Consider the following 17,767-nt stretch of genomic DNA (forward strand, 5'->3'; position numbering starts at 1 on the left):
AGGAGAATCACTTGAACCCGGGAGGTGGAGGTTGCAGTGAGCCGAGATTATGCCACTGCACTCCAGCCTGGGCAACAAGAGTGAAACTCCGTCTCAAAAAGAAAGAAAAAGAGAAGAATAGGGAAAAGTTAAGGTTGTGGAAGCATCTAAGATATGTGTGTTCAAAGAGATTTCTCTGTTCAATATTTCAGAGCTTTAGGTGATGATTACATTAATTCGTGGGAATGAATTGTTGGAGTGGAGGGGAAGTCTGCTGCAGTAAAGGATGTCTAGGAATTGCAAAGCTAGTTAACAAGGTATATGATGAGCAATGGCTACTTTTAAATCTTGGCTCTGTCCCTTAACAACAAATGAATTTGAACAAGTTGCTAAACCTTCTCAGTGTCTGTTTTCTTATTTTTTTTTAAAAAAGGAGAAAATTATAACTAATGGTAGGAGCAATGTAAGAAGACAACATATGTAGGCCAGGCATGATGGCTCATGCTTGTAATCCAAGCACTTTGGGAGGCTGAGGCAGATGGATCATTTGAGGTCAGGAGTTCGAGACCAGTCTGGCCAACATGGTGAAACCCTGGCTCTACTAAAACTACAAAAATTAGCCAGGGGTGGTGGCGGGTGCCTGTAATCCCAACTACGCCAGAGGCTGAGGCAGGAGAATTGATTGAACCTGGAAGGCAGAGGTTGCAGTGAGCCAAGATTGCCTCACTGTACTCCAGCCTGGGTGACAGAGCAAGACTCCATCTCAAAAAAAAAAAAAAAAAAAAAAAAAAAAGACAACATATGTAAAATATCTGCCACAGTGGGCTTAATAAGTAGGAGCTGCTATTACTGGATTGGTCGACTACAAGGATGTCATAGACACCTGGAATTATGGCAAAAAAGAGAATATAAAGGAGCTGGGCATGGTGACATGCACCAGTAATCCCAGCTGCTCAGGGGGCTAAGGCAGGAGGATCACCAGAACCCAGGAGTTTGATGCCAGCCTTGGCAACATAGTGAGGCCCTGTCTCAAAAAAAAATAATTTTTTAAAAGAAAAAAGGATATAAAGGAAAAGATTAAGCTGTGTGTTTAATCCTCAACAAATCTGAGGGCCTGACTTGTAAGTTGCTAAAGGAGAGCATCGAGATTTGAGAAAACCCAGACGATGTTAAGTCCCTGGCAGTACCTTCTGGGAGGTATTTTCTTCTCCTCTGTCCTCCATATTCTCATCTTAAGTGGGTATTGAAACTTCTGCTTCCAACCATGATGAAATAACTGGAACCAGACTTTCCTTCCTGCCTTAAACAACTAGAAAACTGGACAAAATATAGGAAACAATGATTTATAAACATCAGACAACAGGTAGCATAGGCGGTCATCTCTGAGAGAAGGGAAACAAAGTAAGCTCTTCCAAGTTTCCCAGCTCTCTACCTAAAAACAGGAAAAACAAATAGAACACAGATGTTTCCCTAAACTGAGAATTCAGAGTTTAGGAAGATCAAAGCAGCTAGAATTTGTGGGGCAGTGTCAGAAAGAAGGGAACTATTAAAAAGAGAATTATGGATATTTGAAGAGATTCCTCCCTCTATTTCCCCCCAGCTTTACTGAAGTATAACTGACAAGTAAAAACTGTATGTATGTAAGGTGTACATTGTGATGTTTTGATATACATATATATAATGTAAAATGATTACCATGATCAAGCTAATTAACACATCGATTACCTCACATGGTTACCATTTTCTTGTGTGTGTGATAAGAACATTTAAGATCTACTCTCCTAGCAAATGTCAAGTATGCAATACTGTATTATTAACTATGGGAACCATACGATACAATTAGATCTCCAGAATTTATTCATCCTGCATAACTGGAACTTTGTACTTTATGACCAGCATCTCCCCATTTCTCTCCCTCTCAGCTCCTGGAAACATCATTCTACTTGCAGAGTCCCCTTGATTTGAAGGCTGAGTACTCATCTGCAGTATTCAGCAATAAGGAAACTACCCAGGGCCAGGGGAAAAACCACCAGAAAGGAGTAGGCAGGAAAAATCCCTTGACCTCATATCGGACTAGGAATGGTTTGGGTTCCCAGCAGCCAGCGCGGAAAGATCTTATAATATAGGGCATTGTGTAGGGTCCTCAGAAGGCTATTGCCTCAATAATGGGTCAAATTAGCCCTAGGCTAGTGGCTGCTCTGGGCCTGCCATAACAAAGCTTAAAAGCAAGCCTCTCGCGCCTCTGCACTCCAGCCTGGGCGACAGACGGGAACTCCGTCTCAAAATAAATAAATAAAATAAATAAAATAAATAAAAGCAAGCCTCAGAAGAATCAAACCAATTCCAAATAACTTATCTTGTCCCAGAACAAAACTCTTGAAATATTCAAAGTAATACAACAAAGTCTATCACCTAATAAAGTAAAATCCACAATGTTCAGGAGCCAATAAAAAATTATCACGCATGCAAAGAAGCAGGAAAAGACAACTCATGATTAGGAGGAAAACCAGTCAAAAGAAACAGACCCAGAAAACACACAGATGATGGAATTATTAGACAAAGATGTTAAAACAGTTATTACACATATACTTCCTATGCTTAAAAGGTAAAGTATAAACATGATGAATAGGAAAATGGAAGATATATAAAAGACCCATATCGAGATGGGTGTAGAGATGAAAAACTCAGTATTGGAAATTAAAAATAAACTGAATGACATGAACAGGTAGATACTACAGAAGAAAATATCAGTGGATTTGAAGACGTAGCAATCATTTTATAGAAACTACAGATGAAACACAGAGAAAAAGAGACTGAGAAAAAGTGAATTAGTGAGCTGTGGGGTAGTATCTAGTGACTGAACATATATGTAATTAGAGTCTCAGAAGATACAGCAATCGGGAGGTAGAAAGAAAAAATGCTGGAAGAAATAATGATCAAAAATTTTTCCACATTTGGCCAGGCATGGTGGCTCATGACTATAATTCCAGCACTTTGTGAGGCCGAGGCAAGAAGATCACTTGAACTCAGGAGTTTGTTACCAGCCTGGGTAACATAGTGAGAACTCCTGTCTCTAAAAATAAAAACAAATTTAAAAATTTAAAATAATTTTTCCAAATTTGATTGAAACTACAAGCTTACTGGCCCAAGAAGTTCAATGAACTTCAAGCAAAAGAAACATTGAGGAAATGACACTGGGCCAGGCACAGTGGCTCACATCTGTAATCCCAGCACTTTGAGAAGCCGAGGCAGGCTGATCACCTGAGGTCAGGGGTTCGAGACCAGCCTGGCCAACATGGTGAAACCCCGTTTCTACCAAAAAGACAAAAATTAGTCAAATGTGATGGCACATGCTTGTAATCCCAGATACTACTCGGGAGCCTGAGACAGGAGATCACTTGAACCTGGGAGGCAGAGGTTGCAGTGAGACAAAACTGCACCACTGCACTCCAGCTTGGGTGACAGAGCAAGACTCCATCTGAAAAAAAAAAAAAAAAAAAAAAAAGAACACATCCTAATCAAAAGACCCAAAAGCTGTGAAAATAAAAAATTCTAAAGGAGGTGGTGAGGAATATGCCTTCTTCAAAGATTATTCGACTTTTGCAGCCTGATTTCTGCAAGTTTGAGAGCACAAGATTTGCTTTATTTTAACAAAAACTTTTTAGGCCAGGCTTCCTGAGGTTTCTTCAGCAATACTTATGCTTCAAAAGCTTACAAGACGGCCGGGCATCATGGCTCATGCCTGTAATCCCAGCACTTTGGGAGGCCGAGGCGGGTGGATCACAAAGTCAGGAGTTTGAGACCAGCCTGGCCACTATGGTGAAACCCCGTCTCTACTAAAAATACAAAAAGTAGCCGAGCCTGATGGCGGGCGCCTGTAATTCCAGCTACTCGGGAGGCTGAGGCAGGAGAATTGCTTGAACCCAGGAGGCAGAGATTGCAGTGAGCTGAGGCTGTGCCACTGCACTCCAGCCTGGGCAACAGAGCGAGATTCTGTCTCAAAAAAAAAAAAAAGGTTACAAGACAGGCTGGGTGCGGTGGCTCATGCCTGTAATCCCAGCACTTTGGGAGGCTGAGGTGGGTGGATCACCTGAGGTCAGGAGTTTGAGACCAGCCTGGCCAAAATGGTGAAACCCTGTCTCTACTAAAAATGCGAAAAAACAGCCGGGTGTGGTGGCGGGCACCCGTAGTCCCAGTCACTTGGGAGGCTGAGGCTGGAGAATGGCTTGAACCTGGGAGGTGGAGGTTGCAGTGAGCTGAGATAGCCCCACTGCACTCTAGCTTGGGTGACAGAGCAAGACTACGTCTTAAAAAAAAAAAGCTTACAAGACATTTAATCTGTTTGCTTCTTCTATTCAGTACCGTGTGCCAATAGCCACAGCCAGGATTCTTTTCTAGACAGAGTCCTTAAGCCTATTTTATCTCTTTTCTTCCCGGCCCCAAACCCTCTTTTCTCAATTTAGTGTCAGTTGTCTTGAAACTATCTGACACAATTGGGCAAGATTGAAAGAAGATCTTCGTCTGACTGAAATGTCTCAATGACAGTCCTCTGAGCTACAAGTCTTATCTCGGCTATTACGGTATTGAAGCAGCTGGCTTTTAGAAATCTTTAAGTCTCCAAGCTTCTGGACTCTATTATTCCCTTCTTTCACTTGCAAACCAGTAGATTCTAGTCTGATCTCATCTCTTTTTTGAACATACCTACCCAAAAACAGCCAGCAGCAGCCAACTCACAGTTACATTCTGGCTCATTCCATCTACCTTCCCTAGAAGTACCGGTACCATAAGAATTGTGTCTGCCTGTCAAGTTACCACAGCAACAGTTTTACCAAATATTTTGCCATGGCATAGGAAAAGCCTCCGTCTTTCAGTCAGTGATATCGGTTCCTAACCTGCTGTGCATCTACTAAGCCAATCCCTATGTTTTAGGTGTTGGATTTCTAAATTAGGGCATGTTAAGCTAGTTTATTAAACAGATCCAAAATGTAATAGTTTACACACAATATAAATTTTTTTGCAATTTACCTAACAGTCCAGAGGCATCTAAGTAAAATGTTCAAAATCTGTAGGAGCAGGGTTGGAGAAGAGGGGACTCAGCTCCACGTGGTTACTGAAGGACTCAGGATGCCATCTTCAACACATAGTTTCCAAGGACACTCTCAGCATGACCCTCCCAGTCGTCCAGAGAAGAAAAACAGCAAGAAGTCTTCACTGGTAAGGCATGAAGTGGTTCACATCACTTCTCTTCCCATACCAGTGGAGAGAACTTAGTTGAATGACCACAGTGAACTGCAAGGGAAACTATGAGAATGAAGAATGGATTTGGCGAGACAGAGGTCCATCTCCATCATTAATACAGGCACTGTATCAGTCAGAGTTCTCCAGAGAAAAAGAAATAATAGGATAAAAAGACAAGGAGAGAGATTTTAAGGATCTGGCTTATGTGACTGTGGGGCTGGCAAGTCTGAAATTAGTAGGGCAGGCTAGCACACTGGAGATTCAGGATAAGAGTTAAGTTGCAGTCTTGAGTCGAATTCCACAGGGCAGCAATTTGGAAACTAAGTTAAGGTTTCTACATTGCAATCTTGAGAATTTCTTCTTTAGGAGACCTCAGTCTTTGCTTGTGAGGCCTTCAGTTGATTGGATGAGGCCTATACATGTTATGGAATGTAATATGTGTTACTCAAAGTCTCCTGATTGTGTTTATCACATCTAAAAAATAACAGCACAGCAACATCTGGGCTGGTGTTTGACCAAATAGCTAGGTCCCATAGCGTAGCCAAATTGACACAAAGTTGACCATCACAGATAACCAAATATTGACAATGGTTACCTTTTGGAATCCAAAGTAAGGGAAGGTGCATGAGGACAGCATAGGGAAGAGAGGCACAGATTTTTGCTTTTCATTTTATACCTTCACAGATATTTGTATTCGTACCAAATGTGCATATTGCTTTCTTTTTTAAAATTGTTATTTTTAATAAGAAAGACAGAACTTTGTGGATTGAACATGTGAGCCTGAAAAGAAAAAAGGCCTTTTTTTTTTTCTTTTATCTTTTTTTTTTTGTGTGACAGAGTCTCTCTGTTGCTCAGGCTGGAGTGCAGTGGTGCAATCTCGGCTCACTGCAACCTCCGCCTCCTGGGTTCAAGCAATTCTCCTGTCTCAGCCTCCCAAGTAGCTGGGATTACAGGCGCTCGCCACCACACCCAGCTGATTTTTATATTTTTAGTAGAGATAGGGTTTCGCAATGTTGGCCAGGCTAGTCTCGAACTCCTGACCTCAGGTGATCCACCCGCCTTGGCTTCTCAAAGTGCTGAGATTACAGGCATGAGCCACCGCACCCAGCCAAAAAAAGGCTTTTTGAAAAAGAGGATGAGGCAATGGGTAGCTAGGAGCACATCGACCCTGCCTCTTGGTCCTCAGACAAGAGGAGAAGAGAAACAGCAGCGTCTGCTCAAAAGGGTTGTGAATTATCATGGATTATCAGATATATTTGTGTAATTACATTGACATTTCCCTCATGAGAAAGTTAGGTTTTTAGTTCAAGTGGTAGGATTATTCTATGATAAAATGGAGAATCTAGCAAAGTCTCAGCAAAGAACAGGGACTGCAGAGGACACACTGAAAATTAAACACAGAGCAAACGTGAGCCAGGATGGATGAAGGCCTTGGCAGACTGGAGACATGCGATAAGAAAGACAATGGTCCCAGGAGAAGAGGAACAAGGGGGTCAAAAGGCATGCCAGAGAGATCCTCCCAGATTTACCTGCTCTCTTTCTCTCCTATTTTTAAGATTTCTCACCTTGTCGAGGGGGAAACAAAGCCTTTTATTGTTTTTTGTTGTTTTGTTTTTACATGGAAGTATATTGAGAAGCTTGAGGAGTGGCAGGAGAGTCTAGGAATAAAAAAATGTAATAATACTTGCTATGCATTTACCAGGTCTGTGTCTTCATGTTCAACCACAGGGAGCCTCCTGTTGGCCCCATTAGAGGACCCATTCTTATTTATTTATTTTTGAGACAGGTTCTCATTCTGTTTACCAGGCTGGAGTGCAGTGGCATGGTCTCGGCTCACTGCAGCCTCGACCTCCCTGGGCTCAGGTGATCCTCCCACCTCAGCCTCCTGGGTAGGTGGAACTATAGGCACCTACCACCATACTCGGCTAATTGTTGTATTTTTTTATAGAGATGGGGTTTCACCATATTGCCCAGGCTGGTCTCAAACTCCTGGGCTCAAGCAATCTGCCCACCTCGGCCTCCCAAAGTTCTAGGATTACAGGTGTAAGCTACCGCACTCAGCCCAGAGGACCCATTCTAAAGTTTCCTCAGTGTGTAATCTACTCTACCTGTCTCCCTTCCCCTGAACAGTGGATACAAAACACTTCATTTCCCTAAAAAGCAGGCGAGGCCAATTTTTGTCACTAGGTGGCATGCGCATAAAAGCAGTGAGTTGAGTTGCAGAAAAGATGAAGGAAAACTAGAAAAAGCAAACCCATTCAACAACAAAGAAGGAACTTCAAGAATGAGGTAAACATATTTAAATTGCCTTTTTGAAACTTTATCACCAACTTGCTTTTTTTGGTGCCCCACAACTTCAGGCTGGGTACTTGGTCGTGATAGAAAGAACTACCCCTGAACCAGGTGGCAGCAAAAAACAAAACATGTACTAAGAGAAGCCAACAAGCCAAAGGAACTAAGGGCCTAATCACCCTTTTGGGCAGCCCACTTCTATCTTGAATGGCCTCTCTAAATCATTGTGCATATTCTTTAGTATTTTTATGTTATCCTAAAGTCATTCCCCCCCAGTTTTTTTTTTCTTTTTGAGACAGTTTTGCTCTGTCGCCCAGGCTGGAGTGCCGGGATCACCTTAAATTATCCAGTGGGATCACCTTAAATTATGTGAACATGAAGCACAGCCAAGACTAGAGGAAAATGAAGTGTGTTCATCCACAAGTCTAGTGCTTTATCAGCAAGATTTTACTTGATAAAGTTAAAGCTTTCAGACAAATGAAAATAATCTTAAGAAAAATAATCTAACTCCAATCTAGAGTCATTATAAATTAATGATTACAGGGGAAAAGAGAAAAACAAATTGTCAAATTATTTCTTAGTGTATACAGAAAGGATATGAATCTAAATTTTTTGGACACTTCACTATTCAACTGTTTTTAGTAATGTTCCCTTATAATTTACAAAGGATCTTTACATATATTATTCTCATTTCATTTTTGTAACAATTTTATGAGTATGCAGGCCATTGCAGGAATTATTGTCCTCTTTTGTTAGATAAGGAAACTGACACAGTAGCTACCAGTTGTAAGATTTCTGAGCAGATTTCTACTCAACTCACCTTTGTGTTCACAATGCCCGTAGCACAGGGTCTTGCACAGAGGTCATGCTTTAAATGTGCTTGGTGAATGGGTGAACGAATGTATGCAATTATATCATGATACAAATGTCAGGTTCTTGCACTTTCTGGTCTTCCAGAAAGTATATCTGAGAAAAGAAGTCATACTCTTGGCTAATGCCTTTCTGGAAAATTGGTTGTTCTTGATTATTTTCACTGAGTTATTCATTACTATAATATAGTCAAAATCTTAAATAAGTCCACCACATCTAATTTAAAGTGGTCTTTAGTGTTCCAAACTTGACTTCACCCAAATTTCCTTATTCTTCAAGTTCCAAAGAGAACTTTATTTTTTTCCAATGGGTTGCTGCCTGGTGCAACCCATTATTGAATGGCAAAATTAGTGGATTATGACCACATTTTTTGAAGAATGAAATAAAATATCAAAGTGCATATAAGAGGTAAGTATTGTTTCATGGGACTTCTATATCTGGGATGCAATAATAAAAATGTATTTCTTACTGTGGGGTTGTGGTCAAAAAAGTTTGAAGACCACTGAAGTATTGCCACATTTTGATTAAAAATGTAAAATTTTCTCTAGAATGGAACCATTTATCACCAGATCAAGCTTTCAGACTTTTTCTACTTTCTTGATATGTATGACCTCTGTTTAAGATCCAATTGACTGTTCAGCAAATGGCTGAAATAGCTATAAACCCCAAAATCACTTTTGTATTAATAAAAATTATATTGGCCGGGCGCGTTGGCTCACGCCTGTAATCTCAGCACATTGGGAGGCCAAGGCGGGTGGTCAGGAGATCGAGACCATCCTGGCTAACACGGTGAAACCCCGTCTCTACTAAAAATACAAAAAATTAGCCAGGCGTTGTGGCAGGCGCCTGTAGTCCCAGCTACTTGGGAGACTGAGGCAGGAGAATGGCGTGAACCTAGGAGGAGAGCTTGCAGTGAGCCGAGATCGCGCCATTGCACTCCAGCCTGGGCAACAGAGCGAGACTCCATCTCAGAAAAAAAAAAAAGAAAAGAAAAGAAGAAGAATTATATTGAAGGATTCCTGAGCAGCCAGATGAATTCTGGAGCCAAATGTAAGTTTCTGGGTTTTAAAATGTGCTTAGCCTCCATCTGCAGAAGGCCATTTGAAACTTGAAATATCATCTCTTTGTAGGCTTAAGTAGACTTAGGTTTATCCTCTTCCTGACTCATCTGGTGATGGTGGAATAATTTTTAAATTTCTTCTAATATTCAAAAAGTCTTGTTAAAATATACTATTTAGACAATGAGAGTAATGTGGGAAAGCTTTGTAAAATAATGGAATAGAGACAGTGATAATCATCTAAATGATACTCTGAAGACTCCAACTTGTCTTATGTAAAGACATTTTGAAGATCTTTCACATGTAGGGTAACAGGTCCAGATGGGATTCAAGTTAAGCAGTTTTATATTGTAGCCCCAATGGAGACAGCCCTACTGGGTGCTGCAGTAGAAAGAGCGTGGACCCTGAAAACTAAGGATCTGGGTTCTTCCTGGTTCTGTTACTTACTGGTGTATGATCTTGGATAAATCATAATTTGTCACCTGTAAAATGGAAATAATAAAAAGATATCCTATCTCCCTCATAGGATTCCTGTGTTTGAAAAGCAAATGCCTTCAATATGCCAGGCATAGTATCAATTGCTTTACAGAATCCATCAAGAACACTATGAGGTAAAAACCTATTTATCTGATATGACTAGAACCAGTAATTTGTAGGTTAATCTAAAAATTTAATTACAGTTATGAAAAATACATATATACATACTTTAGACATGTTTATTTTAACTTAAAACATACAAATATATACTTGTTCGCTTTTTATGTAGGGCCAAGGCCTTTTCCTTATAAGTCTACTGATTGAAGTACCGTTTTTTTTTCTGCATAAACCAAACCCATCACCTCCGATTTCTAGTTTTGGTTTTTGGAGCGGACCATGAATTAAAACACTAAGAAATAGTGCTGAATCTTTCTAAATTTTTCGTTACTTTTTTTAGTCTTTGTTATTTCACCAACAGCAATTATTTTTAGCAACTTTTTTATTGTTATTCCAAGTCATTCAGCTTAATCTTCACAGAAGTAATCCTTCTTTTGTATTCATATTTCATAACTTATCTAGTCCATGTATTTAATTACAATAACAAGTAAGATAAATTATGTTACACAATTGACTGGCAGGAGTTGTGCACAAGCATGGTTGAGAGCATTCAGCATGATGTGGATGCTGGTCATCAAGCTTTTCACAGGGAACTGGGAGGATCCATCTGAAGACTCAGGTAAGTGGAAATCAGATAAGGGAGCTTTGACTGAGTTATTAACTCCATTTTCCAGACGAGGCTATTGAAGCTTAGAAAGTTAATTGTCCATTTTTAAATGAATGACTCATATATGAAAGGCTCTAACAGAAATACAGGGAAGAGAAATCTAACTCAACCATGTAAAAGGTGATGCTAAGTAGGAAAAGTAAGAGAAGAAAAATCAGGCAAATAAGAGAAAGAACATTCTAGGCTGAGAAAACGAAGGTAGTAAAGTCCAAAAAGAACATGAAAGGCTGAGCACTGTGGCTCATGCCTGTAATCCTAGCACTTTGGGAGGCCGAGGTGGGAGGATCACTTGAGCCTAGGAGTTCAAGACCAGCCTGGGCAACATAGTGAGACCTCATCTCTATCTTAATAAAAATAAAAAAGAACACGAAAAATGCAGAATTTATTTAAGAAATCTGCTTAGCTAGAGGACAAGATATAGTGGGGTAGGTGGGTGTGGTGGCTTACACCTGTAATCCCAGAACTTTGGGAGGCTGAGGCAGGCAGATCATGAGGTCAGGAGATCGAGACCATCCTGGCCATCATGATGAAACCCCGTCTCTACTAAAAATACAAAAACTAGCTGCGCGTGGTGGTGGGCGCCTGTAGTCTCAGCTACTCAGGAGGCTGAGGCAGGAGAATCACTTGAACCAAGGAGGCGGAGGTTGCAGTGAGCCGAGATTGTGCCACTGTACTCCAGCCTGGGCAACAGAGCAAGACTCTGTCTCAAAAAAAAAAAAAAAAAGATATAGTGGGATATAGAGATAAGAAAAGGCTGGAGATCCAGGTTGGGATGCTTTTGTGTGCTAACTAGTTTAAATTTACTTAAAAGCTACTGGGAGCCATTGAACAACTTTCCTTCGAGGAGCAACACAATCAGATTTATTATTATTATTTTTTTATTTTTGAGATGGAGTTTCGCTCTTGTTGCCCAGGCTGGAGTGCAATGGCATGATTTCCACTCACTGCAACCTCTGCTGCCTGGGTTCAGGTGATTCTCCTGCCTCAGCCTCTCTAGTAGCTGGGATTACAGGCATGTGCCACCACGCCCAGCTTATTTTTTGTATTTTTAGTAGAGATGGGGTTTCACTATGTTGGCCAGGCTGGTCTTGAACCCCTGACCTCTGGTGATCCACCCGCCTCAGCCTCCCAAAGTGCTGAGATTACAGGCGTGAGCCACCGCGCCCGGCTTCAGATTTATATTATATTTTACGAAGATCATTGCCAGGCTGGGTGCAGTGGCTCACGCCTGTAATCTCAGCAATTTGCAAGGCTGAGGCAGGTGGATCACCTGCGGTCAGGAGTTCGAGACCAGCCTGGCCAACATGGTGAAACCCCGTATGTACTAAAAACACAAAAATTAGCCAGGCGTGGTGGTGCACGCCTCTAATCCCAGCTACTCGGGAGGCTGAGGCAGGAGAATCACTTGAGCTTGGGAGACGGAGGTTGCGGTGAGTCGAGATAACGCCACTGCACTCCAGCCTGGGCGACAGGGTGAGACTCCATCTCAAAAAAAAAAAAAAAAAAAAAGTCATCCCACAGCAAGATGGAGGGTGAACTGGAGTCAGGGAAACTAGAATAAAGGAGACTACCTGGTAGGCTATTGCAGAAAAATTAAGGGGACAGTGATAAGGATCTTAGTCAATGTTGGTGACATCCCCACATGGTATTCTCTTCATAACAGGTCTCCTCCCTTTAGCCACCAAGTGTGAAGTGTTAAGGAGGCAATGTCACTGCAGAGAGTGTCCCTGCCAGCCCCACTATTAGCTAAAAATTAAATTGTTTCTGGTAAGAATTTTACCTGCCCATCTTTTCACACATTATGGGGCTTATGAGTGGGCTTAAACCCATAAGAAAAGTGTGATAATGGGTACCCATCTCTGTGTAGCTTAAATATGCTTTTTTGTGCAAACCCATCAAAACACTAAAGTAAAATTAAAGAGAAATCTCTAAAAGTTGGAAACAAAATCAAACAAATGTAAATTATATTCTGTTGGCAATAACCTTAAAGAAATAATTCCAGATAACTTGAAATCTCAGCATTTGGACTGTGAACTCATAGCGTGATATACCTTACACAATCCTCCCTGTCGTTTACTCCACAAAAAAACAAAACTTAAACTATTTTCATTAACTATATTGTTGGTAATGTTTATGTTAATATTCTGAGACTTCTGAGTGTATATTCTTAGCTTATACTAATGAATAATTATGTCAGATTCTAATTATATCAGCCGGCTGCTGCAAATTGGAGTTCTTAGTATGGTTTGATAAACGAGACACAGACCAAAGAAATTAAGTAAAAATTCTGTAGCCCTGAGTATAACTTCATGCTGTATTTTATATTAAAACAACAACAAATAATACCAATGTTAGTCCACAGAAAAGCCTAGAAACCTAAAAACCCAGTCTCACCATTCCTAGTGCTCTGATCGCAATCTCCAAATGCCATTTTCCAGTAAAGAGGAAACAAGCCTCTTTGGAGAAATTGTTGTTTTCAAGTCATGCAGGAAATACACAAGATGAGCCTTAGAACATCTTGTTATATCACTTAGCAAGGATGCTACCAATGACAACGAGGGTCATGCAAATAGACTCAGGAGCCAAAGGAAAGAGGCTCTCGCTGGCCAAAAATGGGACAATTTGAGCATTCATAAGAGAAATAGCCTCAGTGGACTGAAGTACATCAACTATGTTTAAATGCATGAATTGCTAATGACATACACATTAATTATTCACTATTGGAGGATGTTAATAAATGGCTCATTATTTTGAAGACCAAAGAGTTAGGCATTTATTCTTAACTTTCCCCCAAAAAGTAAATGAGAGGGAGTTCCTATTTAGAGGTATTTTAGATAATAAATGAAGGAATACTAGAATTAGAATACCATTACTTTTAATACCTCATTAATTAATAGATCAAAAGCTGCTCACATTACAGAGACAACCAATAGTATGAAAAAACCAGCATGCTATCACCAAAATCCAGACTAAGAGAAACTCTACAAGGTAAACAACACAACTTCTTCAACAAATATGTTGTTAAGAGGGCAGAGAGATGCTGATGAACCAATAAGTGAGTGAACCCCAAACCTGCAGCTTCAGCATCACCTGGGAATTTGTTAGAGATGCAAATTCCCACACTCCACAGCAGACTTACAGATCACCAACTTTGGGGTGGGGCCCAGCAGTTTGTGTTTTATTAACAAGGCTCTAGTGGTTCTGATACACTCTAGTTTGAGGACTACAACAATTGAAGAAATTTAGGATGCATATCAGCCAACTGCAATATTCAGTACCTTATTTGGTTCCTGATTCCAAAAAACTGCAAAAATTTTTGACATCTATAGACAACATATAATATTAAGGAATTGTCCATTTTCTTAGGTGTAAAAATGGTATTCAGATTATACATATTTTTTAAAGCCCTGAAATGACACAAATTAGCTAGGAGCTGATAATTGCCGAAGGTGGAGGATGGGTTACCTAGGTGTTCTTTATTCATTCTCTCTCTCTCTCCCTCTCTCTCTCTCTCTCTCTCCCTCTCTCTCTCTCTATATATATATATATTCTATTATATATATATTCTATTATATATAATAGTGTATATACATAATAGTATATTTTTGAGTTTTTTTCATTCTAAAATTTGTTAAAAACTCAAACTAGAATAAATTAAAACAAAAGACTGTGACTTAAGCAGAATTAATCTAAAAAAAGAGAAAGTATATAGTACTTTTACTTAAAGGGCAGTATTGAAATACATAAAATAAGTATAAATAGTCTGAAAAAAACCTACTCCATCCTAGTTTGTGGCAGAATGCTTTTGTTTTAGAAGTAAGGGGGATCTAGAAGCTCTATCAATTGTCTGATGTCATTTTAAGTAACTGGCCCCATTGGAGAGAATGACTTACCTGGGAAGAGAGAGGCCCAGTCTGGTCAAGGGCATATGAATACCTACACACATTTGCTTTCCAATTTCCAAACTAGCTTAGCTTTTAGAATGTAACCTGTTAATGAACCCAGGTTTACTGTCATTTTTTAAAAGTTTACTACTTTAGCATATTATGATTGCAACCTGAGTAGACTAATGCAGATATTAGTAATCGCTGTTTTTCTTCCCTAGACAGGAGACAATCCATGTTACATAGGGAAAATAACCAAATTATGTGTTATGAGAGATGTTCAGAGGCCTGTCTTGAAATGTCATCTCCAATGATCTGGTGATGCTGTGGACCTAGGGTGTCATCCAAGTAACTACTCTTGAAATTTCTTCAGGACAAGAAATTTTTAAAAACTAATTGTGAGGCTGCAGTAGCCCTTAATAACTCCTTGAATTTAATTCCTGTGATAGTTTTATTTCCTCTGTAATATATCTTTGTTATTGTGCTTTTAAGAATAGAGTGAATATACGTAAGCAGAACATGTTCGGAAAAAAATTTAAAAATTTTTAATGAATAGGGTGAATAGATGTAATCTCTCCTTTTTAACTTCTCCCTCTTATTTATTCTTTACCATGGAAACATAATTTGTATATGAAAACCTGGTCCATAAGAAGTCTGATTAGAAAGCACCAACTTAAAAGCCTCAGGGTATGAGTGATAGAGTGTGCTATACATTCTCACTTTAAAAAGGTGATGGCAGAATTTTGAGGATGGTTTCATGTTTTATTTTAGCCATTTGATATTTGTCATTATTGTTACCATGAGCATCATTTTCTTCATTATCATTCAAATTATTATTTTGCTTAGAGTGGTCAATGACATGGAGAAAAGACCATTAAAAGTCATTACCATCCATTATCAGACATCCTTCTGATAAAAGTAGTCTCAAAATAGGGACTTCTGTTCCCTTTCATCTGCTTTTATTGAGCTCCTGCTGTGTTTCCACCCACGTTGACTACTTTGTAATAAGGAGAACAAAAAAAAAGACAAAGTCCAACTTCAGAGAGCTCACACACTCTAGTTGAGGAGATGTGATGAGAAGAGAATCACCACATACCCATGAGGAGGCTGTAATATAGAACTTCACAGCCTGGACTATTAGGCTTCACACTGGTTGAATTCAAATCCTGACTGCCACTCAATAGCTCTGTGATGCACAGCAAGTTACTAACCTCCCCTGCCCCAGTTTCCTCATCTGTTAAATGAAGGTAAGAACAGTAATTACCTTGTAGGGTTGTCTTGGGATAATCCTTAAATTAGACAATACATAAAACACTCAAATTTATCCATATATTCATCCATATATTTTATTTCTCTGTTGACCATTGTTTCTTATATGCCCTACCTTCACCTTGGGCAGATCTTCTTTTTTGTTCTTGAAATATAACCTTTAATAATTCAATTCTCTTAGTTTTATATGTCTAAACATGTCTTCATTTTGCCTCCAATATTGTACATAAAATTCTAAGTTGATACTTATTTTCCTCAGCACTTTAAAGATACTTTTCCACTGTCTTCTGGACTTTATGGTGCTGATAAGAAAGAAGTTTGCTGTTGGTTTAACAATGATTACTTTGAAAATTATGTGTTTTTTCTCACTGGTAGAATACTCACATTTAAGTAGACATTTGATGAATGTGCATATTTGTTGGTAAAACTCCACACAGGTCTCCTAATTCCATATATTATGGGGGGAAGATCATGGTACAAACATCCTTCTCCCTTATGAAGGGGCATGGCAGAAAATGAAGGCTATTGTGACTAAAAGGAAGCTCTGCAAGATTAACAACATATAACTATAACCTTGTCTCCAAGGGAGATCTAAGAGTGCCCCCACAAGAATCTGAGAGACTGTAATAAGATATGAAGAGAACAGCTGAGAACCCTCATATTTATTTATTTATTTATATTTAATTTTTTTTTCAGACATCAGTGTTACTTGCCAAGACCCTCATTTTTAAACTCCAATGAGTTATTATGTTCCTTTCCACTCTTGCTTTCCATTTCCTACACCAGGACAACTCTGTATTTTGAGTATATGAGTCAAGCATGGCAAAAAGTACAGTACCTTAAAAACTTTTATTTTAGTCCTTCCTGGCCCATGCTAAAACTTGTATCTTGGCCGGGCGCGGTGGCTCACGCTTGTAATCCCAGCACTTTGGGAGGCCGAGGCGGGCGGATCACGAGGTCAGGAGATCGAGACCACGGTGAAACCCCGTCTCTACTAAAAATACAAAAAAATTAGCTGGGCGTGGTGGTGGGCGCCTGTAGTCCCAGCTACTAGGAGAGGCTGAGGCAGGAGAATGGCGTGAACCCGGGAGGCGGAGCTTGCAGTGAGCCGAGATTGCGCCACTGCACTCCCGCCTGGGCGACAGAGCGAGACTCTATCTCAAAAAAAAAAAACAAAAAGAAACAACTTGTATCTAGAAATATGGCAAAACAAAATGAAACAGATCTCTCCTTGTACATAAAATAGCTAAAAATTTGGCCTCTTTATCGATCTTATGTCATATATTTGGCTTGAAAAAAAAAACAAAACAAACAGTTACAATTAAGCGTTATACAAACTAAATTTTTCTTCTAAATCTCTAAATGCTCATAGAGAGCCAACTTGCAGGGCATACACAAGGCCTTGAGAGTCGGTCCCACAGAAAATACTTATGTAAATGAAACAAGAAGGATGCTATTTGTTTTTCATTACATAAACATCACCTGAACTTAACTAATCAATCCACTTATTTGATAAAAATCATCTAGGACCAAAAGCACTAACAAGTTTGCTGGCTGCCATTTTCACTCTAATCATACCCAAAAGGCCTAGAAATAATTCAAAACTAGAAAGAGGCCCAAGTAGTAAGGCTACCTGTGGCTCTTGCTAAAAAACAATTGCCAGTCTGATGTGTGTGTGTCTAGAAAGAATGATAGAAAATAAAGAGTTCTGCTTGAGTTCAAGAGAACTTCCCAGAAGGAGGTGGTGGGCCAAGAAATCCACCTGCCTGCTTGGTGGCGGCTCGTGAAGGGGCAAGGCCGAGAATCTTCTGAATGTTCTGTGAAGAAAACATAGAAAGGATTGGGTTTTAATATCAAATATACAGAAGATGTGTTTCATGTAGCTCTCAGGCAAAGGGAACTCATATAGATTAAAG

General features: G+C 39.7%; 1 protein-coding gene and 1 long non-coding RNA gene across 3 annotated transcripts in view; both read right to left on the reverse strand.

The window, feature by feature from the left end:
- Positions 1 to 11,824, reverse strand: part of LOC134733986 (uncharacterized) — a 15,881-nt gene extending 4,057 nt beyond the window's left edge. The window contains exon 1 of one of the 2 annotated variants that reach the window (XR_010117432.1): positions 8,330 to 11,824. This is a non-coding gene — a long non-coding RNA (uncharacterized lncRNA). Of the gene's footprint in view, positions 1 to 1,166; positions 4,024 to 8,329 lie in introns of those variants that run through there. The other variant, XR_010117431.1, reaches the window with a different exon arrangement.
- Positions 11,825 to 16,498: 4,674 nt separating this feature from the next.
- The window catches only part of TMCO1 (transmembrane and coiled-coil domains 1), a 43,565-nt gene continuing 42,296 nt past the window's right edge, over positions 16,499 to 17,767 (reverse strand). Inside the window, exon 7 of the mRNA XM_063625043.1 lies at positions 16,499 to 17,668. Within this exon, the coding sequence (XP_063481113.1) occupies positions 17,570 to 17,668 (99 nt within the window). The 3' untranslated portion in view covers positions 16,499 to 17,569. The remainder of the gene's footprint in view (positions 17,669 to 17,767) is intronic.

This window comes from Symphalangus syndactylus, chromosome 12 (genome assembly GCF_028878055.3).
Source record: "Symphalangus syndactylus isolate Jambi chromosome 12, NHGRI_mSymSyn1-v2.1_pri, whole genome shotgun sequence".
Taxonomy (NCBI): Eukaryota; Metazoa; Chordata; class Mammalia; order Primates; family Hylobatidae; genus Symphalangus; species Symphalangus syndactylus.